General features: G+C 41.2%; 1 protein-coding gene across 1 annotated transcript in view; it reads left to right on the forward strand.

Annotated features, from left to right (window-relative positions):
• Positions 1-24,315, forward strand: part of dmgdh (dimethylglycine dehydrogenase) — a 133,793-nt gene extending 109,478 nt beyond the window's left edge. Inside the window, exons 14-16 of the mRNA XM_048258942.1 lie at positions 20,181-20,240; positions 21,713-21,847; positions 23,556-24,315. Of these exons, the coding sequence (XP_048114899.1) occupies positions 20,181-20,240; positions 21,713-21,847; positions 23,556-23,768 (408 nt within the window). The 3' untranslated portion in view covers positions 23,769-24,315. The remainder of the gene's footprint in view (positions 1-20,180; positions 20,241-21,712; positions 21,848-23,555) is intronic.
• Positions 24,316-27,309: the final 2,994 nt, after the last annotated feature.

Consider the following 27,309-nt stretch of genomic DNA (forward strand, 5'->3'; position numbering starts at 1 on the left):
GACCTATGACTCATTACGAAATGCATCCCCTTCTGCAGAATGCCAAATCTGACAGCAATTTTGTTTACCAAAAAAAACCTACCGCTACACTCCGGGCCATACAAGCTACTTTAGTGTTATTACCTGTATGTAATTTATTGTTTTTATAACAAAGCCAACAATTTGTCTTTGGCTCCTGCTGTACAGGAATATGTACTTGGTGAAAAGACGACGGAGTAGTAGTTAGAGCAGCTGAAGGCGAGGCTGAAATTTCGACCGAAATGCCTGCCAACTGTTGTGATAGATTTTCTCCAAAGTATTTCTGGCTGTAGCTACCAAACCTAGGTTGAACACCAGATTCTGCATTCCAAACTTGAAACTAGAAATGTAATGCCAGAGTAATTACAATAGTGGATGAAAAGCTGCTGGTTTAATGTTGGTGGGGAGATTCCTGAAAAAAAAAACATTGAATTGCTTAATCTTTGAGTTCATACTAACCCTCTTACCAAAAAACCTTGTGTGTCTGGCATTGAGATATCACACTCAAGGTGGGTTTGACCTTGACACTTGACTTCCTCATTGAGTCCATACAAATGTTTACACCAAATTTGAAGCATGTAGCCTACGTCAAGCTGTTCTGAAGTTGTGGCACAAGCACGAAAGCTGGCCTTTGGAAAATATAGTTCAGAGAAAGCCTAATTGTATGCAATGCAATAGGCTTCCTGCTAAACGGGGCTTTCAGTTGGTGTTGATGACTGCTCATTCTGCACCCAGATAACAATGTCATTGAATCTACAGTATGTTAAATCAACATTAGGCTACTTTGTCAATGTTAAAATCATTGAATCAACGCCGCACTGCAACATTGATACTGCATCACTTTTGCACCCTTCATTAATATTGAAGCAACGTTGAAATTCGAACTACATATCAACGGAATTTCAATGGTATTTCCACTACAATGAATATTGAAACAATGTTGAAAGTACAACCAAACTAAAGATCAATGTGATTTCAATGGTATTTCAATTTATATTAAACCTCAGTAAACCACTATTAGCCTAATCTGGCAAAATATTGGGAAATTCATATCCTGCTTTATCTACAGCCAGGATAAATTTGGCTAGGCCTAGGTATGTCTGGTTTAGGCTACACAAGCTTGCATAAATAACCATTGACAACTTGTTATCAGTTAAGCAAGTGCATTTATTCACTCTTCATCTAGAAATTCACGTGTGTTGTGCTTTCCTGCCATCCATTCAGTATAGCAATATGGCTAAGTTTCAGCCAGTGACTGTTTGCCATAGAAGGTAATTTCCGTCAGGCCAGCTATCGGAAAGGCGGCTGACAATTTGAATGTGAAGGCTTAGCACTGCACACAGCCGCAAACCTAGAAACGTTACCGAGGTCTAGCTAATGTAATATAACTTAACTACTGCATCCTCGGTAATCGCTTAATGTATGTAAACTATTATTACCGAACTAGCTAGAGTTAAATTTAACGTCCTCTCTAGACGTAGCATCTATGAGTATGTTGCTAAGCTACAAGTTTGAAGTAGCCTAGAAATCTAGACGCACCCTAGCGGCGGCAAATTAATTTGCTCAGCCTGTACGTCTAGTATCAAACCATAGGGATTTCTATTGGCTGACGCCGTGGACTTCATCCAATCACAGCACTCTATTTTGTTAGAGAGTCTTAAGGCGGGCTTAACAGGATAACGACAGTCTTACTTTAGAGGAGTTTAGTGTTAATTTCGTCAGACGAGACAAGAGGAAAAATGTTCGTCAACAACCTTTTTTTACATGACTAAGACGAGACGATGACGAGACTGCACTAATGTCCTAAAACACTGACTAAGACTATCTTAAGATGCATTATTGTTGACCTAAAAAAGAGACTAAAATGTTTTGCATGAAATAAAAACTAAGATAAAATTTCTCTTCCATTTTCGTCTACCAAATGAGAAGACAGAATAGCTGTTACCTTTTCAAAATATTCCGAATGAGTTCATGGTTCATGCGCAGCAGCTTTCCTGTAGGCTAGTCTACATGCTGTTGCTGCAACCCTGTGGCTGCAGCAGGAAACTACATGGAACAAGAACACCGGAGATTTAGGAGTTAGGCTTTATGCCACAATGCTACATACCCAGAAGTTGAAGCTTCTCTCATACATATACAAATTAACATCCCCCAGAATGTCCATACAAAAATTTTCAGCAAGTAATGTCAACTATTTAACTAGTTACACTGATGATGCAAAGTTTGCTAGCAAGTAAGCTAATATGGAAAGTTAAGCTAGCAAGTTAGCTAAGATTGAGAGTTTGTGTTAGCGTTTGAGCATATCGCCATCTAGCGTGGCGGAGTAAAACATTCATACTTGGGTCCAAGACAGTGTTTCTCAAACTTTTTCAGATGAAGGACCACTTAACTAATCAATAAAAAAGAAACACACGGACCACCTAGCTAAAAAAAAAAAATAGACCTAGCAGTATATTAGCCTACACAATACTCACTGAACCACCTTGCTTATTGTCTTTGCACTTTGTTTAATTGTGTCAGAGGATTAATATGATTTAAACTGGCATATCTGACATAGACAGTGTTGTAGAACAGTTGGTTCAATATTGCAAACAACTCATCTATATTATATTTTACCACGTCTGCTCATGGACCACTTGGGATAGCTTGCGGACCACCAGTGGTCCCCGGACCACACTTTGTGAAACACTGGTCTATGAAGATCATGACAGTGGTCCAGTCAAATCTTTTACTGTCTATGGCCAAATCCCAGCCGAGCTATAACTGTAGCTCGACTTACCTGTGCATGTACTGAACAAAAAAAAAATCAGAATGAGTAATTATAACAGTCGAGTAGCCCTGTGGACACACAATATTGTTAGAAAATTGAGATGTGTGAAACACTATTTGACTGAAATGGTAATCAGAAATAAATAAAAAAGACTAAAATGTTTTGACTAAAACTGACTGAGACTAAGATAGCTTTAGTTTTCTTTTGACTAAAACTAGACTATAAATGACCAGAGACTTTTAGTTGACTAAAACTTGACTAACAAAAAAAAAAAATGATATTTGAATGACTAAATACGACAAAGACTTAAAAGGACATTTCGTCACAAGACTAAGACTAAGACTAAATAAAAAATAGGTGACAAAATTAACACTAGAGGAGTTGGACTTGTGCTTTTCTTTGAAAGTTGAGCAACACAATGCACTTAAGTCATTACTTTCGAAGAAGGATGTATTTGCCGTTTTGCCGACCCGGATACGGATATGGTCATAAGCGCTGGCCTATGGCATGCCTAGGCAGTTTGAAAGACAATTCTCTGCCCGCCCCTTGGATTAAGCGAGGTGAATGGTTCGATTCCAGACTATACATTTCAATGATATAGGATGGCCCGCCAGGCTAAGTTTGAAGCTAATGCCAGCTTGCTTGCTTACTTGATTAGCCGAGTCATTTTAAACAGACTTCACACACTCCATTCGAATAAAAAACACAAATGAATTGTAACTTACATTGGGTGTGGTAGGAAAACGTCCGTTTCGTCGTCGTTTGTTGGACGAACCAGACAACAAGAACTTAAACTTTCTTCAAGAGGATGGTTGAAAGCGTGAAGTGGCCTATAGGAATCAATGACGCAAGGAGAACGCTACTGCACATGTGCACAAGTTAATTACGGAATGTGTAGTTTTAGGGAGCGCCAGATTGTATGCATTAGAAGCGGAGACAGTTGGATTCACAGGTGACACCTGTGCCAGTGTTCTGATTAGCCCGGGAACTACTCTGGGAGCCTAACGAGCGCAGCTGGCTTTAGGCCATTATGACATCACAGCCATTCAAGTCTATGGGGGAAAAATTAGCTTTTTAATCCCCTATTTCTCAAAAAGTATAAACTTTTTAAAAAATCTGAAATAATAACTCTCTTGCTCCACTCCAGACCTTCAGAGCGGTTATTTCAACATGTCTGTACGTTAAGCCGTTAGAGTCGCATTCGTTCTTGAAAAGGTAAAAAGAAAAGGTTATAAGAAGAAGAACTAGAAATGCAATTCCAAGGAATTACCAGTGCATGAAAATGCTAAAGTTGTGATGTAAAATATCATGTATAGTTAAAACCGATAATACAGAGATGGTTACTACGGTGATGCTAGGATAGACATGGTGGTTGCATAGCTTAATAAAAGTTGATAGTTTAAAAGTAGACTGTTTAAAAGCTGAATGTAGATGGTTTAAAAGTTGTTGATAGACAGTAGATAGTTTAAAAGTAGTTTAATAGATAGTTTTATGATAGTTTAAAAGTAGACCGTTTAAAAGTTGAAGGTAAATAGTTTAAAAGTTGTTGACAGACTGGAAGTTTAATGAATGTTGATATTCAAAGACTTTTAACTATGCTAACCATGTAACTTAGCGTTTTCTAGCAGTTTTGATAAACATGCTAACTATGTTAGCAATGCTAACCATACTACTTAGCTAACGTTTTCTAGCAGTTTAATGAATGTTGATATTCAAATAGTTTAATGGCTGTGTATAGATAGATATTTGACGATAACTGAAAGTTGGAATGGCTCTGATGTTTGCTAGCAGTTATGCAAAGATTTTTAACTATGCTAACCATGCTACTTAGCTAATGTTTTATAGCAGTGCTAGCAATGCTAACCATGCTACTTAGCTAACTTAGCTAACGTTTTCTAGCAGTTTTGATAAACATGCTAACTATGTTAGCGATGCTAACTATGCTAACCATGCTACTTAGCTAACTTAACTAACGTTTTCTAACAGTTTTGCTAAACATGCTAGCATGTTAACCATGTGACTTAGCTAACCTAGCTTAGTAGTTAACTATGCTAACATGCTAACTATGCTAATTATGTGACTTAGTTAACCTAGCTAATATTTTTTAGTAGTTATGCTAACTATGTTAACTAGCATGCTAACAATGTTAACATGTTAACTATGCTAACCATATGACTTAGCTAACCTAGCTAATCATTTTTAGCAGTTATGCTAACTAACATGATAACCATGTTACTTGGCTAACTTAGCTAATCATTTTTAGCAGTTTTACTAAAAATGCTAACTAGCATGCTAACAATGTTAACATGCTAACTATGCTAACCATGTTACTTAGCTAATCATTTTTAGCAGTTTTGCTAAAAATGCTAACATGCTAACTAGCTACAGTGGGTAGGAGTCATAGGGCGTGTCTCATTTCAGGGGCCGGATCCTTCGGAGCATTCGTGCTACCTAGCACTGGTCTTCTGTGACCGCATAGACCGGACCTAGCTGGACCAACGTTTTTTTAAATGGGACGGTCTAGCCTAAAAGAATGGATCTGTTACGTCATTAGCCCGAGTAGGCATACTGATCTTTCTAACTGTTCGTGAAAAGCATCCTTTCAGATCAATGTGTTACATTTTATGTATAGGTTACAATAATATGAACTAGGCTAACTGAGTGAGAGCAATCATCAATCTATTTGAATTATTAAAAAGATATACAATTATGCAAGTCCTTCCAAACTAAAAGGATTGAGTTTTGTTTTAGCTGCTGCTCCTTTCCCTATCATTTAGCATGTTTACATTGATTAATTTAGCAGACACTTATCCTAAGAACAACATTCAGGCTACAATGCAAGAAACGTTATCAAGGAATTAATTGCAGCATCTGTCAATATTAATTTATTATAAGACTAGTCAAAAATGTGATGGGAGGGTACATGCCCATATAGCCTTTGCCTGCCTCGTCCATCTCCAATTTTAAATAATTTGTTCACCCACCGGCTAAAAAGCAATCACACAAGTGTCGCTTTACTTTTCAAGAGATGGCGATTTCAAAAGGAGTTGGAGCATATTCATGTGAGTAGCCTTGGCCTTTTCTTTCTAGCCTGGTTAAAACCAAACATTAAAGAGGTAGGTGGGCATGGGCAGCGTAATTTCTTTCTCTGATTGCTGACATGGCTAGGACGGCAGGATAACGTAGCCTATAGCCAGACAGCTGTGATCGGTTGAGTAACTTAGGGTGGTGACTGTAGCTAATGGTCGTTTGCAGACATAGCTGATTGAATGCATCATATTGCACTTCATCTTACTTGTTAACTGACCTGGCTTGTAGACCGATACGTTTTTCCAACTGCAACGTTGACAAATATCTTTGTGGTTCTGATGAGCATCCATTTAGCAGAGGTTTTCATCTCTTGTTGTGCTGCGTAGGGCTAGATGTCTTTCATTATCTCGATCATGCACAAAGCATCATGACCACATGCCTTTGCCACATAAAATAGATCGATATAGTAGGCTATTTTCTTAATGCACATTTACAATGTTAGTAATCAGACTTGCTTTAGGCTTACTGGCTATGTTAGGCTACACCTCGCGAAAACTATGTTGTGATCTACAGCGGCATCGTGTGTGTCAGGCTGCGGTTCAAACACATTAGTTCATTTGAACTGATGAAATTGTATTTGCTGCTTTGCTAATGGACAAATTAATAATTTATCAAAATTAATTTGTTATTATCCGTCCGTAAGCTAGATGTCACAAACAGACGCTTTAATAAACCTTTGGTGTATGTAATCCTCCCTTGAACTAATTATAGCCTTTATGCAAAATGCCATCAACTAGTCTTTAAACGTGTTGTTTAACGGTGTGGTCAAAATTAATCCAAGACAACTGGTGTGAGACTGCAGCTTTATTCACGACGCCGGGAGCATGTTACCCCACACCCATGGAAAATCACAAGTTGTCACCCTCCAGTGATCACCATCTGGTATTTTAACAGAGATAAGAAATGTTTACGACCCCCCATCCTGAGGGTTACCCACAGTTCGGTGACACAGGGGTTAATTTAACTAAACATTCTAACATAGGAGTTTCAGAAAACACAAGGGTCAGAGTAAGGAGATGACAATTAGATTTCACTACATGTATATAAGGTATACTAAACATTCAATGAGAAAAATAAAAATTATCCCACAACGGTCTTCTAGTAGCCTAAGTCGTGGAAAATATAGTAGGCCTAATAGACTACTGACCAGTGATCATATCTGAGCATTAATATGACTTGTTGATAAATCATTTCAATTTGAAATGTTTGAACAGATTTATTTAGAAAGTGGTTCTAAATTTAGGTTTGATACGGAAATCGGCTACATAGCTTAACCATAGATCACATTGAAACTCGATCATTTTAAATGTTATTAAACCGTTTATTAAATGTTTACATGTGTAGGCTCTGCCGACTGTCTCGCCATGTCTTGAATGAAACGTCATAAACGTATCGAATCTTGGGGGAACAGGTAGGCCGCGAAGCATACACCTGATGCGCACTCCGTTTCGGGAAAAAGAAGGGTGGATTTGTCGGCCGAATTCGAAGGAGCCCACGAAATGGGACAGCACTAGTCGCGCTACTATGACGCAACCGGTCTACGAATCTGGCCTTAGAACCATGTAGCCCCTAAAATGAGACGCTCATAGTTGATGACAAGTAACAGTTACAATGGCTGAACAGTTAAAAAGTTCAGTAGTTTAAAGGGTTAAATTGTTTACTAGTGAAATATTGTAGTGAGGACTTTTATTTTGAAACAGTTTTTGGCAGAGGAAGCAGTTGAACAGGATGTGTAGTCTTAATAGGGCCAGTTTGTATGCTTAAAGCCTGAGACTGGCAGTTGATCCAGGTGGCCTGAACACCTGCCATAGGATTCTAATTGCTTAACGGCCGTATTAAGATGTCACAATGTCGCAATGTTAAGTCTATGGGGATTTTTAAAAAGTTTTTCTTTAATAGTTTAAAAAGTATAAAAGTTTCAAAGTTGAAAAGTCATACCAACCCGATCTGTTTGAAGACCTACGTTACAAAGTTTGAATGAAGTTTCTAAGTTAAACTGTTCAAGAGAAATTGGGTACGGAAAAAGTGGTAAGCGGAATAATAATAATAAGAAGTAGAAGTTGCCTAGGAAGAACAGTACAGTGCATTTTCATGCACTGTAATAAGAAGAAGTTGCCTAGGAAGAACAATACAGTGCATTTTCACTGTAATAAGAAGCCAGGAGATTTCAAGATAGTTGATTCCATCCACTATAATAATAATAAACTACTGACAACGGCAATGTCAGTGGAGAAAAAGTGTACACAATATGTATTTATCATTTGGTCAACGCTCCCTGATCCCTCCCATCACATACCCTTCACCATACCTAGAGATTGGCATGGTGTTATTTTATGGAAGAATATTAGACTCAAAAGTGTGTATCTCACATTTTGAAACAGTAGAAATTATTTGTAACTGTAAAAATGATCTGTACAAGTAATTGTCACCATCACAAATATGCCCTACACTTACAAATCTATTCTACGGTAAGAAATCGGTTTTACAGCTATAAATCATCCTACAGTTAAAAATATTTTACCATTACAAATATATTCTACAATTACAAATCAATATTCTACGTACAAAAAGTTGTCCTACAGTTACAAATCTTTTCTGCAGGTGCACAGACTTTTGCACCACCTTAGGGATAAGAAGCGTCTCATATGTATTGTGTGTGTATCAGGATTTGTAACTGTAAAAATGATTTGTGATTTAACAAAAAAATAACAAGAACGATTTTAAGTATTACTCATATGTCCTTCACTTTGGGGCAGCCGTGGCCTACTGGTTAGCACTTCGAAGGGTTGCCGGTTCGAACCCCGACCAGTAGGCACGGCTGAAGTGCCCTTGAGCAAGGCACCTAACCCCTCACTGCTCCCCGAGTGCCGCTGTTGCAGGCAGCTCACTGCGCTGGGATTAGTGTGTGCTTCACCTCACTGTGTGCTGTGTGTTTCACTATTTCACGGAAATGGATAAATGCAGAGACCAAATTTCCCTCAAAAGAGTATATATACTTACTTATACTATACTATACTTATACTTATACCGCACTGCCGACGGCTTGGTGGAACACTATAACAGTGCCCTCAGCCTCGACTCTGTTGCTCCACTCACCACCAAACTGGTCTCCTACACCTGCCCCGCTCCCTGGTTTACCCCAGAGCTGCGGAGGCTTAAGTCCATGGGGCGCCGGCTTGAGAGGCTTCACAAAAGATCCGGCCTCACTGTCCACCTCGAAGCCTACAGAGACCACATCAAGTGCTACAAAGAGGCTCTCACCCAGGCAAAAACACTCCATTACTCCACACTTATAAACAGCCAACAAAAGCATCCGAAAATGCTTTTCTCCACCATCAACCGCCTTCTTGACCCTCCCGACGCTCCGCAACCCTCTGATGCCGCTGACCTCTGCTCCAGGTTCCTGGACTTTTTCCACCAGAAAGTGGCCATCATCCACTGGCAGCTCCAGGCATCCACACCCTCCCCGCCGGCCACACTACCTCGGCAGGACATGTACCATCCTTCTGCCTGCCCACCACAGCGCCGCCTCTCCACCTTCTCCCTGTTGGATGCTGATCAAGTCCTCGACCTCTTGACCAAAGCCGGGACTTCATCCTGCAGTCTGGATCCACTACCCACGACCCTTGTGAAGGCCTGTCTCCCCACCATTTGCCCCCCGGTGGTTGACATCATCAACGCCTCACTTGGCTCTGGTGTGGTACCCTCCAGCTTTAAGTTGGCAGCCGTGACCCCAACACTCAAAAAGACAGGCCTGGACCCAGATGACCCCAACAACTACCGTCCGATCTCCAACCTTCCGTTCCTGAGCAAGATCTTGGAAAGAGCAGTGGCTGCCCAGCTACAACATCACATGTCCCACCATGAGCTCTTTGAACCTCTCCAATCGGGCTTCAGACCCCATCATAGCACCGAAACCGCCCTCATCAAAATAACAAACGACCTCCTGATTGCTGCAGACAACGGCCTTGTTTCCATCCTCATCCTCCTCGACCTCTCTGCTGCCTTCAATACCATTTCCCACTCCATCCTCCTCTCCCGTCTCTCTGAGCTCATCGGCCTTACCGACACTGCTCTCTCTTGGTTCCAGTCTTACCTCTCCACCCGTAAACAATACATCACTCTGCAAGGCTCCTACTCCACCACTGCAACAGTTAACCATGGCGTCCCCCAGGGATCTGTCCTTGGCCCCCTCCTCTTTACCATCTACTTGCTCCCCCTCGGTCAGATCATCCGCAACCATGGACTCAGTTTCCACTGTTATGCAGACGACACCCAACTGTATGTCACCACCAAGCCCTCCTCACAACTCCCACCAATACAACTCAACAACTGTCTGCATGATATCAAAACCTGGATGACCAACAACCTTCTGAAACTCAACACCAACAAGACCGAGCTCATGGTGGTGGCCCCAGCACCACTGCTCAGGAAGGTTGGAGACCTCACCCTGGTCATCGACGGCTGCCCCATCTCCCAAAGTGCGGAACCTGGGCGTCATTATGGACTCCACACTCTCATTCAGTTTCCACATCCAGAGCATCACCAAAACTGCCTTCTTTCACCTCCGTAACATTTCAAGTCACTCACCGACTCAGTCACCGAAACTCTCATTCATGCATTTGTCACCTCCCGTCTGGACTACTGCAATGGTGTCCTGTCTGGGCTGCCCAACAAAGCCCTAGACAGATTGCAGTATGTCCAGAACTCAGCTGCCAGGGTGTTAACCCACACCAAGCCCTGGCAGCATATCACCCCCATCCTTAAGAAACTCCACTGGCTGCCAATCAAACAACGCATCAGCTACAAAATCCTCCTCCTCACCTACAAATCACTTCACTCACTGGCACCCAAGTACATCACTGACCTCCTCCACCCGTACACCCAGTCACGGTCCCTGCGCTCCACCAGCAAGGACTTACTCTCCACTCCCCGCACCAGACTCAAGACCTTTGGTGGCAGGGCTTTCTGTGCAATTGCCCCTACCCTTTGGAACACCCTGCCCCCTCCTATCAGTTCCACCACTTCTCTGACACAGTTCCAAAAGCACCTCAAAACACACCTCTTCTCTCTTGCCTACCCTCCCTAAACCCCTACTCCCACTCTTGTAAAGCGACCTTGGGTATCTTGAAAGGCGCTATATAAATTGAAGTTATTATTATTATTATTATTATTATTATTATACTTACAAATATATTCCACAGGTACTAAACCTTCCACAGTTGTTGTTTTTCAATTACGAAACTATTCTGCCATTACAAATCTCTGCCGCTTGCACAAGTATTTTCTTCAAGTATACGAATACTTTTGAGACTGTTCTGGCACTTCCTGTTGAATAGCCAATGGCGATGCTCAGGTTTGGCTAGCCAATCAGGAATCTAAGTTCACTAACCAATCACAGAGCCAGGAGTGTGTACCAAAGTGGGTGGGTTGTGTTGGGTGGGTGGTGTGTGCTTGCGCTGTGCACGTAAACTAGCCTGACGAGCCAGACCCACATTAAAATGTAGGGTCTGGGCACTCACCATTCGCAGTGCTCAGTCCGAGGGGCGGGATAATCAGTTGTCTTTCAAATTCCCTCTGCACGCAATAGGACAGCGGCAGCGCTATGAGTCCCATGCGTTTCCCACCAGCGGAGCTAGTTTGCCAACTTAATAAAAGCTTAGTTTGCCAACTTTAATAAAAGCTTAACTCGTGTCACACTGTTCGCCAACAGCAACATCCATCTAATTTGTTTTCAAGTAGCAGGGAATTCAAGCCAAACCGTTGCAACTCTGCCATCAATCATTATGTTAAGCCCACCTAACAACTCTATACACGATTTCATTGGCCTGATTTATTCGATTTATGGAGCTCACAAGCCAATGGAAAGTTGCTAGACTAGCCCTGGCAGCAAATGTAATTGCTAACTATGTTAGAAATGTTAACTATGCTAACCATGCTACTTAGCTAACTTAACTATGGGCGCGTCTAGATTTCTAGGCTACACGTAAACTCCATGATGGTCTAAACTCTAAAGAGAATCGGTGATGCTGTCATGATGACAAACTTCTCTCCATTGATCTGTTGACCTAAGCTTAACATACTAAGACTTCTCTGTCATGACAATCCACAGCACAATTTAAGTTTTCCGGAGCAAATAGGCCTGGTCTTAATTTTCTCTCACAATAGCTGGCCACTCGTGGCATAAACTAATATATATTTACCTTATTATTAGGTAACTATGCTAGTTTTCGACACATACAGTACACGACATGGACATACAGTACTTCTGCCCCGAAAGAAAGCCAGTGACAAGTAGCCTATAGCCTATTATACACCGGTGATTATCTTTTTTATTAGCCTACATTCACTGTGTGGCTCATGAATCTGCTTAGAATATTGGACAGTTCACAGAAGGAAGTAGACTCATTTTAATTAACGTCATTTTCAGATAGATCACAAGACAAGCAAATTCCATGTATCGGTGTTGAATTAATCCCATGTAAGCTATATTGTTTGCCAGCATGTCTCCCGTGTGCACCATTGTGAGCATAACATCCTCGTTCTTCTGACAGTCGATCCTCTTCAACCCACGTGGGGTGGGGTGCGCTACCTCCTGACTCTGTGATTGGTTAGTGAACTTAGATTCCTGATTGGCTAGCCAAACCTGAGCATCGCCACTGGCTATTCAACAGGAAGTGCCAGAACAGTCTCAAAAGTATCTGTATACTTGCAGAAAATACTTGTGCGAGCGGCAGAGATTCGTAATGGCAGAATAGCTTTGCAATTCTTTCTCTATTTTTAAAGTGCATTTAACATGCACATAGTGAAACCCAAAGCGCTCCACAAACAAGACACATAACAACAAGACAAAAGATGCCGGATGGAGCGGCGTAGTCGCCAGCGTACCCATGACATGACAAATAGGCCCTACATTTAAAAAATAACAAATACCAAAAATGCCGGACGGGGCGTCGTATTCGCCAGCGTACCCGTGACACCATGACATACAAGACAGACAACAAAACAAATAAAAAAAGAAAATATATTTAAAAAGGGGGAAAAGTGATTAAAATTAGTCCAATTTCCAAACCAGCTGAAAATGTCCAAGGGCAATGATGATCCGTGAAAACTGCGCACAGAGCTGTGTCTTCACAACCGATGCAATGCCAACAAAGTTCTTTAGCAACTGACCAACCCGGTGAATTCATGGGCAGTCTGGAGATAACGTTAACGTTAGAAGCTAGGCCTTGTAGACCGCAGTCTGGAGATGACTGGAAGCACAGTTCAAAGTACTGGGCGATCGTGTAGATCCGCAATGGTGGTGGACTTAACAGCGACCGTTTGTTGCTCCGTGAGATTGCAGCTCTTCACCGTTAACGTAAGTTTGCAGTTGGCAAGGCAGCTCGCAGGTCAGCAACAGCTCGACGGCCACGGCAGATCTTTCACAGAGTAGCCAGCCTAGGTCCAGCTGTCCCGAGAGATCCCCTCGACCAGACAGTGAAGTACACTGTTCACGGATGGATGGAAGGATGTCAGAGGCCCAGTTAGTCTGCAGTTGGCATGGCAGCTCGCAGGTCAGCAACAGCTCGGCGGCCACGGCAGGTCTTTCGCAGAGTAGCCTAGGTCTAGCTGTCCCGAGAGATCCCCTCGACCAGACAGTGAAGTGCTGCACCGCTCACGGATAGATGGAAGGATGTCCGATGCCCAGCTAGGGCAAAAGCTAGCCATAGCAAGCTCCCAATGGACAAATGTCAATGACATCAGCTGACTTAGAAGCAGTAAAAAGGACTAAGAATAACACTAAAACTATCAAAAATAGCGTAAATAAATAGTGAACTATGGAAGGTTTAGTACCTGTGGAATATATTTGTAAGTGAAGGACATATGAGTAATACTTAAAATCGTTCATGTTATTTTTTTGTTAAATCACAAATTAGTTTTACAGTTACAAATCCTAATACACACACACACAATACATGAGACGCTTCTTATCCCTAAGGTGGTGCAAAAGTCTGTGCACCTGCAAAAAAAAGATTTGTAACTTTAGGACAACTTTTTGTGCGTAGAATATTGATTTGTAATTGTAGAATATGTTTGTAATGGTAAAATATTGGAAAGTGTAGGATGATTTGTAGCTGTAAAACCGATCCGTACCTGTAGAACAGATTTGTAAGTGTAGGGCATATTTGTACAATTATATTTGACAATTACTTGTACAGATGATTTTTACAGTTACAAATTATTTCTACAGTTTCAAAACGTGATACACACGTACAAAACTTTTGAGTCTAATATTCTTCCATACAGGTTTAGATATTTATAAATACAGGTTTGCATCATTGAAAACTGAATAAACAAACAAATGTGCAAGAGATTTACAGCTATTTGAAGTGTGAATACTGCAATGATTGCAAAAAGATCTGTGATCTTGACAGTGTCACCTGTGGAGCCATTACGTGTCTTTGGTTGAAACTCATGTCCACTGCCTGGTTTGGATCGTAATCACAGGAGAGAACATCTTCCATCATGGCAGTCATGTAGCTGTAGTCCTTTTCTATCATCACAGGTTTTGCTCTGAAGGTCTTGTGGACTTTGCTCCAAGCGATTTTGAATATGGGTTCACCAACGGTCTCCCCATCTTGATAAACGGCCTATTCAAAAACAAAAAGGGAAAATAAGAAAAAAGACAATCGTTAAGTGGTCGTGTTGTGTAAATGGAATCACACACAGAAGATATGTCTGCTATTTATTCTGGCTAGCAGGATCTATCAGTTTCTCTCAGAAAATGGTACAGCTCCAAAAGGCATGGAATAGTATATAGCAGACAAGCAAGTACTATTAGAGCTGCTTGCCATCAATAATCTGTCATCATCGTGTTAAACCCAGCAATAGTGAACCAGGAGTTTGGCAATGCATGTTAAGCATACAAAATACTGATGATGTACTGATGACATCATTAACCTTGTTTCACTAGAAACAGACTGATGTCACATAGTGCAAAATACTGTGCAATGACTGGGAATGATTACACTCACCTGTTCCTTGTTCACATTGTTGTTATGATCCAAGGCAGCAAGCATAGAGGCATGAACCATAACATCATATCCAAAATGCGTTCTCTTTGGGAGGTATTTCAGATACAACCCCAAAACAGAAAAAGTTGGGACGTTGTGTAAAATGTGAATAACAACAGAATGTAATAATCTGCAAATCTTAAACTCATATTTAGTTGCAAAAAGGACACAGACAACATATCAAATGTTGAAAATGACAATTTGACTATTTCATGGAAAATTTTGTTAATTTTGAATTTGATACCAGCAACATGTTTCAGAAAAGTTGGGACGGGGGTAACAAAAAGCTGGAAAAGTTGTGTAATGATAAAGAAAATGAAAGAAAGAATATTTCACAACTAATTAGGGTAACTGGCAACACGATTGGGTATGAAAAAGAGCATCACAGAGAGGCAGGGTCTCTTAAAAGTAAAGACGTAGGGGGTATTCATCCCTCTGTGTAAACCTGTGTGCAAATGATGAAACAATGGCATTTTAATGCTTCTTAACATGAAATTGTGACGTATTTAGGGAGTTCATCATCTACAGGACATAATATTATTAAAACATTCAGAGAATCCAGAGAAATTGGATGGCCGTGGTCTTTTGGACCTCGGATGGCACTGCATCAACACCAGACCTGTTTCCAGACCTGTCATTGTATGGGCTCAGGAAAACCTCTGATAACCATTGTCTATGTGCCCAGTTTGATAATCAATTCAAAAACTGCAGCCAAAATTGTAACAGCTAAAATTGTATTGAGACATGATACAGAAAATACCACCCTCTTATCTGGGCCTAAGCTTGTTTAAAATGGACTGAGGTAATGTGAAAAAAGGTCCTGTGGTTAGACCAATCAAAGTTTGCCATTCTTTTTGGAAATCATGGACTCATCTGGGCTAAAGAGGAGAGGGCCTATCCAAGTATCCAACCTATTCAACTTGTTTTAGTGCTCAGTTTGAAACCCAACATCTATGACGGTGTGGAGGAGCAATAATGCCTACAGCATGGGCATCTTGCGCATTTGGCAAAGCACAATCAATTCTGAATTATGTATACAGGTTTTGAGCAAAATATACTGCCATCCAGGCAATGTCTTTTCCAGGGACGACCTTGAATATTTCAGGAAAACAATGGCAAAATGAATTCTGCACATATTTAAATAGTATTTCTCCATAGAGGAAGAGTCCAGGTGCTAAGATGGCCTGTCTGCAGTCCAGATTTGTCAAATTGGGTGCATAATGGAATGGAAAGCAAGACTAAGAATACCCCATACTGTGGAGCAACTGAAATCCTATGTCGGGGAGTAATTGGACAACATTTCATTATCAAAACTGTAACAAATGGTCTCCTCAGTTCCTAAACATTCACAGAATTGTGTTAAATTAAGAGGTGAAGCAGCACAGTGGTAAACATGCTCCCGTCCCAACTTTTTTTGAAACATGTTGCTGGCATCAAATTCAAGATTAACACATACTTTCCATGAAATAGTCCAAATTTTCATTTTCAACATTTGACATGTTGTCTATGTCCTTTTTGCTGCTAAATATGGGTTTACAAGACCTGTATATTGTGACATTCTGTTTTTATTTGCATTTTACACAACGTCCCAACTTTTTCTGTTTTGGGGTTGTACATGGAGTGATACACCTTAAACAAAATATAATTTGAAATGAGAACAATTACAATTGAATTACACCCAGCAATGGAAATCATGCCTACTTATGATATTCAATGTCTATACTTGATCATACCTCTAGTGTTGTTGTGTGGACGCACTCTGTTAAGTGATCCAAGTCTTTTAAAAGCCACTTGTCTGTCACAGTCATCACAAGACTGTTGTGTGCAACAGATCCTGGTTTCAGCCACAGCTTCCCTTTTCAAGGGGCTGCCTCATCAAGGGGCTCGTTTAGACATTTGTGGTAGTGCCTGTTCCCAGGCCACTCATGACGGTTGGTAATATGGTGTACTACGGAGACCCACTTCTCTCTCAATAGTTCAGCATTACCCTCACATGTTTGTGCACACCACCACAAATGATTTATTATGGATGTTATCCACTTTGCCAGGCCTTTACATTCCTCCTTCCTGTGTACGTGTCCTGTTTACCTTCCTACATTCCTGTGTACTTTGAGAGGACTCTGATGCACTTGCAGTGTAATCCTGATCAAATAGACTACGCTGTGACTGAGACAGATCGCTAGGTTCATTATCTGATAAGAACAGATCTTGAGAGTTGTCATCCTCCACTACCAACTCATGTTTACGTGCGTAACTACTATGGTCGGTCGCCACCTGGTAGTGCGCGTCAGCTGGCCACTGTACATCTGCATCCAATTGGTAGGGATGGGAAGTCTGACACCGAGGCACCGAAGCTCGTATCACTTCCGCGAAGCAATCTGCTTCGGCACAATGTATCGGAGCGCGTATCAAAGTTGTAAGGTCACGTGACTGATGACGCACGAAGCTTCGGACGTCACTGAAAGTTTAAATGGGACATTTGACACAGGGGCACCGGTGCTTGTATCAAATCCCTAAAGCGTTACGGGTTCGATAAACCTTTAAAGTCCCCAACACATATGTTTTGTTGCACAAGCACCCTTCTAAAATTGTAGCCCTACACAAGCACTTCACAATCCCCACTGTACACAATGCCCTTTATATGTTTTTTGTTATCGGACACTGCTGTGGTCATCTGCAGCAATTAGCCTACGTTATTTTGCAAAACATCAAATGAAGTCTTAAACACAACCACTATAGAGAAGCATGCAATATGAAATAATGCTAACGCATGGCAACTATGAACATGGCGGGATTTGAACCCCGGGGGCGCGTGCGGTATACGAACACACTACCACCCTCCCAAGGCCATTTTGAGATTTTCACGGAAACATAGCATTATTTAAAACCAAGCACATTACATTTTCAATTCGAATCATTAGAAGCATATCAAAACTATAATGTTTATTCCAATGACTGTAGGCCTAATAGTTTTTACTCAAAAGGGAACAGAACACGTCTCTCCGCTCTGTTTTACCAGTGTCAGAGAAGGGCCATTTGGTCGGCATGTGGCTTCGTCTGTGATTGTTTAATCGCTAATGAGAGCCGCCGTTATGTCTGCTAACCACCAGATGTCACTGTTTTGTATTCGATGCTTTGACACTTCGAAACACTTACGATACAATCAGGAAGAACCTTCTAAAGCCTCGTGGGGCTTCATTCGCCCAACCCTACCAATTGGTATAGCCCAAAATCCGTCTGAGCCTCGACAAGTGCATGGTTGTCTGGTTCGACACAGTCCATGGTTTCCTCTTCACGAGCAGGGACACAAGCACTAATGTTAGTGCTACTTAGCATGCTATCCAGCGTCTCTTGCCTTAGCCGTTTCTGTTCACAATTTACACTTGAAATACACGGACATTAAAGCATTGTTGTGAGGAAAAATCGTGGGTATTGCATTCGGTTTAAGTACTCGCCTGTAACCACAAACCCTCATGAGCTCGTTTATCAGCTGTCGGCGATCAAAATCCTCAAATGAATCAAAGCTAAAGTTCCGACAGAGCCGCGGGTAATTGGGGAGTTTCACCTGCCCGCAAGCATCTTCCCATTGTTTTCTTCTTTCTTGTATAGGTGGGTCCGACGGTGAACTGTAGAAGAGTATTTTTCAAAATGCCCGCGAACGCTGGCCTCTGATGTGTTCTTTTTAGTTCAGCCAGTTCAGCAGTCAGGACTGTCATGCGTCATCAACAATCAACTGCCCATAGTACAAAAAAGCTGAAAAAAAGTAGTGATCCTGCTTCTTTATTTTTCTTAATCATGAAAGCGTTTCAGGTATTTTTACCCACGTGCCTTACTAAAGAGGAGTATTGGTATATATCTAGACCAATTTGTCAAACTATCCAGAGATCCTTTTAAGCATACAATAGATAGATAGATAGATAGATAGATAGATAGATAGAGATATGTATTTATATAAGTGTAAGTATTACACTACATATTACAGCAGTGAGCTGCCTGCTACAGTGGCGCTCGGGGAGCAGTGAGGGGTTAGGTGCCTTGCTCAAGGGCATGGAAGAGCAGTGCTCAACCACTTCCCCAGCCCACATTTTTCCTACTGGGTCAGGGATCGAACCGGCAACCCTTCGGTTACAAGCCTAAAGCCCTAACCAGTAGGCCACGGCTGCCCCAAATCATCCCCAAAGGGAAGTGATGGTGTTACAGCAGCAATTAATAATATAAACATACATCACACATATACATACATACTGTACATACAAAAATCTGTCTCTCTTAAGACTACATATCCTGTTCAACTGCTTCCTCTGCCCAAAACTGTTTCAAAGTAAAAGTCATCACTACAATATTTCACTGTACAACCATATAAACGACTCAACTTTTTAACTGTTCAGCCATTCCAACTGTTGGTTGTCATCAACTATGACTCCCACCAACTGTAGCTAGGTGACATTGTTAGCATAGTTAACATTGTTAGCATAGCTACTAGCAAATATTAGCTAAGTTAGCTAAGTAACATGGTTGGCATAGTTTAGTGTTTACCTTTCATGCACTGTCTCCATTCTCCACTCTGGCAACACAGCATGCCTCTGTCTGACCAGCTGTGGCAAGAACGACAAGCAGTCAGCAAATTGTGTTTTTATAAAATAGCCTATTAGCCTACTTTCATGAGAGCCATCAGGAGATATGTGCCTAATATGCTTACATTTCACCCAAATATCATCAAAATATTTTTGTAGCCGCGTTACGGCGGGCATCCGCTTATTTTTGATCAGCCTCACACGTCAATGTCAGACACTAGCCTATTTAGCCTACCTAACAAGGACAGCCCAACACAGCTCACTTTGCTATGATTCGTGACACATTCTAACATCTTATTAACATTAATGTTCCAACTCATCATCAACTCACCTGTTGTTACTGAGGTTAAGTAGTAGTCTACTGTCAAGTGTTTTTAACAGATGGCCACTTTGAATTGTCCTGCTGTTGCTGCTGCTCTCACGATTTGATCAGAACCGTAGGCTACACTTCCTGACTGGGCCAATGGTCATAGATTGAGTGTAGTGCAGGGGGGCAAGCAGGGTGGCCTAGCTTTGACCAGTGGTGGCCATGCCCCCGGCCACCACGTAGCTCCACCCCTGTACCCACAATGAATGAGGACTACCCACAATGAATTTCCGAGAATAAATAAAGGTTGAATGAATGACATGACCAACTCTTATTTTCTGTTTTAATATTTTGGTCATGTACAGATGAACTGTGACACCAATCCATTTGAAGCTGGTTTGGATTACTTCATCAAGCTGAACAAGGTATTCACACTTAACTACACACTATAATAGTTAAGGGCTGTTCACACTAGGAAAGATTAACTATAAAGATAACTGTAACTATAACGATAAAAGTACCCACACTTACCAACGATAAGAAAAGTCTCTCCCAGTGTTGATGAATGTGATGGCAAAAATTATGGATTCTGACTGGCTGTCAGCTTTTATCGTTCTCAAAAATGCTCTGAAAATGATCCCCAATGATATTGTTATTCATGTTTATGTGTGGACTTCTTTATTCATATTAGCTAGAACGATCATTTATTTGCCGTTTTTGTTACAGTTATCGTTCTTGGTGTGAATGCCCCTTTACAGTGAAGCCTCGTCTGGCTTTGGTCACTACTGAAAGTTCCTGCCGATCCCTACCAAGATTTTATGAATGCAATTAGTGGGATTATTTGGGTAGACCTACTTGAAGGGACAATTAATTATCTTAATCTCCCAGACAACTTAATCTAACACTACCGGTCAAAAGTTTTAGAACGCCCCAATTTTTCTAGTTTTTATTGCAATTAAAGCAGTTAAAGACTAAGCAATTAAGGTCCAATGAACAGCTTGAAATAGTAAAAAGGTAAGTGCTGAACTGCCAGAGGTTAAAAAAGTGAAAACCCAAAACGGAAAAATGTGTATTTCAGAAGTATGAGTACAGTTTCCTTCACCATCAAAAGGCACTCAGAAACCGGGTGAAACTCTGACAGGAAGAGGTCTGGCAGACCCAAAGCTACAACAAAATCAGAAGACAAGTTTTATGAAGACAAGAGTCAACAGCTTGCGTGGTAGGCCATTCACAGGACAACAGCTTCAAACACAGCTTGAAGTGGTCCTAGTAGGCAAGTCTCAACTGTGAAGAGAAGACTTCGAATTGCAAGTTTGACAGGTCGAGTTGAAAGTCATCGCTGAGATGAGTTGAAAGAGAAAGTCATCGCTAAGATGTTAGAATAAGAAAAAGAGGCTTGTCTAGGCCATGAAACATCACCAACGGACTGCTGAAGACTGGAAGAAGGTGATATGGACTGTTGAATCAATAATTCGGTTCATTATGCAGGATTTTTGTAAGCTGTAGAGTAGGCGAAATGATGGTTCCTCAGTGTGTGACATCAACTGTCAAACATTGAGGAGGAAGCTTGATGGTCTGGGGCTGTTTTGCTGGATCTGGTCGGTGACCTGTACAGAGTGATAAGCACCCTGAACCAAAATGGCTATCACACCATTCTGCAGTACCCTCTGGTATGCACATAGTTGGTCAGGGGTTCATCCTACAGCAAGATAATGACCCAAAACATAAGTCCAAGCTATGCCAGAACTACCTTAGGAAAAAAGAACAAGATGGTAAACTTGAAAACATGGAGTGAGCACAGTCTCCAGACTAACAAATTGGGGTGTTCTAAAACCTTTGACCAGTAGTGTATACATCTGACAAGGACACACTCAAACACATGCTATTTATCTTCTAGTCTGCAGATTTCATTGGCAAGCAGGCACTTCAGAATATCAAGGCCCAGGGCCTTCAAAGAAAATTAGCCTATCTTACAGTGGACACAGACGACATTGACCCAGAGGGCAATGAAACCATCTGGCACAATGGAAAGGTGAGTAATATGTGAATATTTTACTGTAATCCAACACAATTTACATTACAAGTAGACATGACTTAGTTATTACAAGTAGACATTATGTTTTAGCCTGGAAGCCAGCCTGAATTTACCCCAAAATTTGAGTTTAAGAAATTCGGCCCTGAGTTGCTCCATTGAGTCTCTATGCCCGACCCAGGGGTTTTTGGCCAATGAAATCAGTAACATTTTCATCCATGTCACCTTAGTCAATGTCCTTTTAGGCAAGTCCCTCCACTCGGCGGCCATATACCAACGTTTTATGGGCACTCATCGGGCACAGTCTTTGGGTCGAACTGCGCGTGCGCAAGGCTTCACGACACCAATCTTGCTCCAGCGGCGAGATCACAACAATTTACAATTAACAATTTAATTCGGTATTTTGCACGTTTATTTGTTAAACATTGCGCCCAGGGGTGTGGCAATTAACAACCTAGGGAGGGGCCTGGCGCGTTGTCTAAAAATCGCTATCGTACACCACCTAAACCTGGTCAGAAGTCAATGGCGAGTTGTTCATATGCTATTTTAAGAGCGCATGTAAACAGTCAGATTGGCAGGTGCACGCACCATCCTTCTATCATTCATGAACGCACACCAGCGCATGTCCATGCAAAGCATTACAAATTCCACGATTACAATGGGAAACATAATTAGAATAAAGATATTTCGAAATACTGTACATCTCATGATGAGTAGTTATTCACCATCATTTGCAAATTGGTAATGACGGTTAAAAGTGATTAGGGGAGAGGCGAGAGACACGTATGGAGCACAGCTGAAGACGCACTGTCACGAGATATAAGCAACTCCTCTGCAGGATAAATGTTGTTTTATTCAGTCATTTGAGCAATATTAGGGTAAGTGTTGCTTTTTCCAGCCTATGTTTTCGATGGTAACCCATTGTCAGTCAATAGTGAAAGTAACTGCATATTTGTCTTTGTTTACTGACACTTTGGTGAAGTTAGTTTCACTTTGCCAATAAGTTCAAATAATAGACGAGTGCAAATGCGTGAAGGCTATGCTAGATTTTAGTAAAGCATGGTTTAAGTATGACTATTTCATACGGTCTCGCAAGCAGCCTCCTTCAAATGCGTCACTGAATGCCAAAATACCGATGCATTTATTTGACATATCGCGCTTTGCGCCGTTAAAGGGAAAGACAGATGTCATTCTCATTGGTTTAAATGATGTTACGCCCCAAACACACCCATATGACTGATTAAAAAACCTAGGAACACTTTGTTGCGCCATGCGCTCCATGTTTGATAACGAAACCCCTCCCAATGTGAACTGGACAGCCTACTAAATTTGAATAGACTTTTGACGAGTGACGATGCACTTTAGAATGTCATGATAGGGCCCTAGGTTTCTGTTGTACAAGATATCGACAGCTAACTTTAAAAGCTTAACAGTAAACAGCGATTAAGGCATTTGTTGAGAAGAGAGAGGTTTTTGCTGTTTTCGTTAATGGTTGGGTATGTCTATTCAATTGTGTGCAGAGGCACTTTTTCCCCTGTATTGGTTAAAACACACCCCATAATCAAATCCAAATGGCATGTTACCTATACCAGGCTAAGCATGTTTCCTTGCTGTGTGTCAAACCCATCCATTTTGTGTTGTAAGCATCACACTTAAGTTCACCTAGAATATTTTGTTGTTCTATGAGTTGTGTTTTGGTCTGGTGCAGGTTGTTGGGAACACGACATCTGGCTGCTACAGCTACACTGCCCAGCAAAGCCTTGCTTTTGGGTATCTACCTATTGCCCTGGCAAATGTGGGACAGAAGGTGGAGGTTGAATTGCTTAACAGGAAGTACCCAGCCATGGTTGTACAGGAGCCACTGGTTCTGACAGAGCCCACCAGGACTCGCCTGCAGAAGAAAACCAAAAGCAGAGTCTAGGACCAGCAGGACCACCCTTGACCCATCAAACCTATTATCTAGCTTGCACAACACCAACATATTCTATAATTACTCCTGATCCTCGGGTTAACTTCATATATAAGCCCAAAGCCGTAACTATGTTGATCTTCATGTGCGATGTATGGATACACTGCACATTAATGACAATGATATGTAAAATATTTTGACATCTGCTGTTGGTATTTGTCTAGTGGTGTTTTTATACTGTGAGAGTAAAGCTGCTATATTGCATTTAAGTAATAAATACAAAATACTTCCACTCTACGTAAAAATATATTTGTAACTAAAGGGACCTTGTGACAGTGCAGTCAAACAAATGTAATCAAATCAGAGTGAAATATTCCAAATGTAACTCAGTGACTTAGGTGAAAGAATGACTGGCCAATGTACTACTCTACCACAATGGCAAAAGGTCTGTAGAAAGTAAACGGCAAAAGAAACCGCTGGATTTATTTGATTTTATTGTGTACATCAGTTGCACATGAATGAAATGTATATTAAATAAAAAAAATACTGTTCATGGTCACTTCATTTCAATTGCTATTAAAAATGTATATTATTATATGTTCTAATACACAGTAAAATCCCATGGCAAAACACACCAAATGACATTTATAATTTTGAAATAATTTACTGAAAATATGACAAATTTCCAAATATGACAAAATGCAGTACAAAAGCACTACACTGAAAGGGGGCTATGTTTTGTTGAGAAGTCCAATTGCAAAGGGGAAGTTTTTGTATTGCGAGGTCCTGGGCCCCATTTCTAAAAGCATGGTACATGGCATGCATGGTACTTCATCCTCACCAAAGTTGTGGAGAAGATGAAGGCACAACCTCATGATGCCACAACCAAAGGGTATGAGGGGCTCATCATTCAGTGCAGACACAGATGTACTGTTGTTGCATCTTGTGTTTGCAACCTGCTGAGCCCAGAAATTTGGATGAAAGCAGGAACTGCCAAGAAACCACGCTACATTAAAGTGCATGATATTAAAATGTCAAATGAGGTTCTGGACGGTCTGTTGCCATTTCATAGATAGATAGATAGATAGATAGACAGATAGATAGATAGATAGATACTTTATTGATCCCCAAGGGGAAATTCACCATCATTCGCCATCACTGGATGTGACACTACCAGTCAGTTCACTGGAATAGGAAAAAAGGACGGTGTGGAAAGTGTTCCAGCAGTGCCTTCATCTTCTCCACAACTTTGGTGAGGATGAAGTACCAAGCCCAGCTATTCTATCCTCAGCAGAACAGTTTGTCTACCTGTTTCAGAAAGTGAAAGCCAATGTGGATACTTTACCACCAGCTCAGGATGCCTTGTCTCTGCACCTCATGAGGGCCCACTATCAAACAAAGGTTTGGAAACAGTCACTAGTGCCCCATCCACAGTTGCCCTCACCAACCAGTTGTGGTTGGCACATGAAGGATGGAATGCTTGTCCCCCAGCTTTTAACCAAATAACCTGTACAGGCCAGGGGCTCTTCTTTGACGTGGAAAAGTGCTTATTTCCACGTCAGGTTCAAACTTGACGTACGACCATTTCCTTGTGGTAATGCCGGGGATCTGTCGTGGAAAAACCGGTCCACTTCCGAATCCACTGAACAATTTATCACTTAACTACTTACTAATTAGCACTCTGGAACAAAGCGTCCGAAGGAGACAATGCAGACAGGAGATCTCTGAAGACTGTTGATCTTTATTCACCGTATTGCAGTGATAGTCCAGCCTAAACGATGTCCAGACCAGGTGTCAAGCAATAGGGTGATGTGAAATGTCATCAGCTGGCGCCCCCGATGAGATCTGACTAACAGGTGGCTGCGACCTATCTTTTATACTCCTTAACCTTGGGGTTGGGCCCTCTCGCCACCCTTGAAAGACACCTGTTGGCCTATCAGCATCCACCAAGGTTAAGACTATTGGTGGAACCCATTGTCTCATCATGCATAAGTTATATGCAAAACTGTCTTCTGGGTTTTTTCCCAGATTCTGTTTTTTTCCAGTTGTAACAGGGCTTCTTATCTTGCCACCTGTTACTTGGCCTTGCTGTTACCACCATTACATCATCCAATTACATCATCATCCAGCTCTCGACCATCTAGTTCACTGTGAACTCCTTCACCTCGACCATCTAGCCAGGTGTCACTGTGAACTCCTTCACCTCCTCGACCATCTAGCCAGGTGTCACTGTGAACTCCTTCACCCCACTCCTTGACTGCTGGTCTGGTCTGTTTAAGATGTGTACAGGCCTTGAAGTCTCATAATAATTGCAGTAATATCAAAGTTTATAAAAACCATACATGCATCCGTTAAGTCATAGAAATCCACCACAGTACTGCAAGTAATCTGAGGTCTAAGTGCGATGCAATTTCAAATTGCCAAGACCAACGATCTCATGTCTTTCTTTGCCATATGCATGATCAATATCAGAAGATTTTTAAAGTCGTTTTTGGACACAGCTTTATGTTTCATCGTTTGGCATAAAACTGCTAATGAGAACTATAGCCCACTTAAGAAAGTGAAAAAATGTATAGCTTACTTATTTCATAATATCTAAAAAAAACATCAAGACCTACGATAGAATGATTGAAACATTCTTACAGGTGATCTAGTATATTTAGTGTTCTCAACAATCTAATATTGACCATAAAATGTCCAATTGCCCTCGTTTAGGAGAGGAAAAGTAATTAGTAATCCTAATTTGCGCTCATAGGCCTATTCCTAGCTCCGTAACAGAAAGGTAATATCTGAATGTAAGCCCTATAATGTAGGCTATAGATATTTTATATCCTTTAGCCTACACATCCAAGGGACGGAAGTTATCCTCTGAAAGCAGGGCATCTTCATATTTAGTGTTGCGGCGGAGTTGCGTAAAGAGGTGCAGAGTGCGCACCTGTTTGCTTTTTTTGACTGGCAGTGCCCAAGATGGATAATGTAGGCTAAAATATAAAGGTAGGCCTAAAGCAAACAATAAAGGACAATGTTTAAGCCATTGAACATTATTGAAAGAAAATGATCGCAAAGATATGGCAGGTGTTCAGGCCACCTGTCCCAACTGCCATTCTCAGGCTTTAAGCATACAAACTGGCCCTATTAAGACTACACACCCTATTCAACTGCTTCCTCTGCCAAAAACTGTTTCAAAATAAAAGTCCTCGCTACAATATTTCACTGTTAAACAATTTAACCCTTTAAACTACTGAACTTTTTAACTGTTCAGCCATTGTAACTGTTACTTGTCATCAACTATGACTCCTACCCACTGTAGCTAGTTAGCATGGTTAGCATAGTTAGCATTATTAGCATTGTTAGCATTTTTAGCAAAACTGTTAAAAATGATTAGCTAAGTGACATGGTTAGCATAGTTAGCATGATAGTTAGCATTTTTAGCAAAACTGCTAAAAATGATTAGCTAAGTTAGCTAAGTAACATGGTTAGCATAGTTAGCATGTTAGCATGCCAATTAGCATTTTTAGCAAAACTGCTAAAAATGATTAGCTAAGTTAGCTAA

This window comes from Alosa alosa, chromosome 12 (assembly GCF_017589495.1).
Source record: "Alosa alosa isolate M-15738 ecotype Scorff River chromosome 12, AALO_Geno_1.1, whole genome shotgun sequence".
Taxonomy (NCBI): domain Eukaryota; kingdom Metazoa; phylum Chordata; class Actinopteri; order Clupeiformes; family Clupeidae; genus Alosa; species Alosa alosa.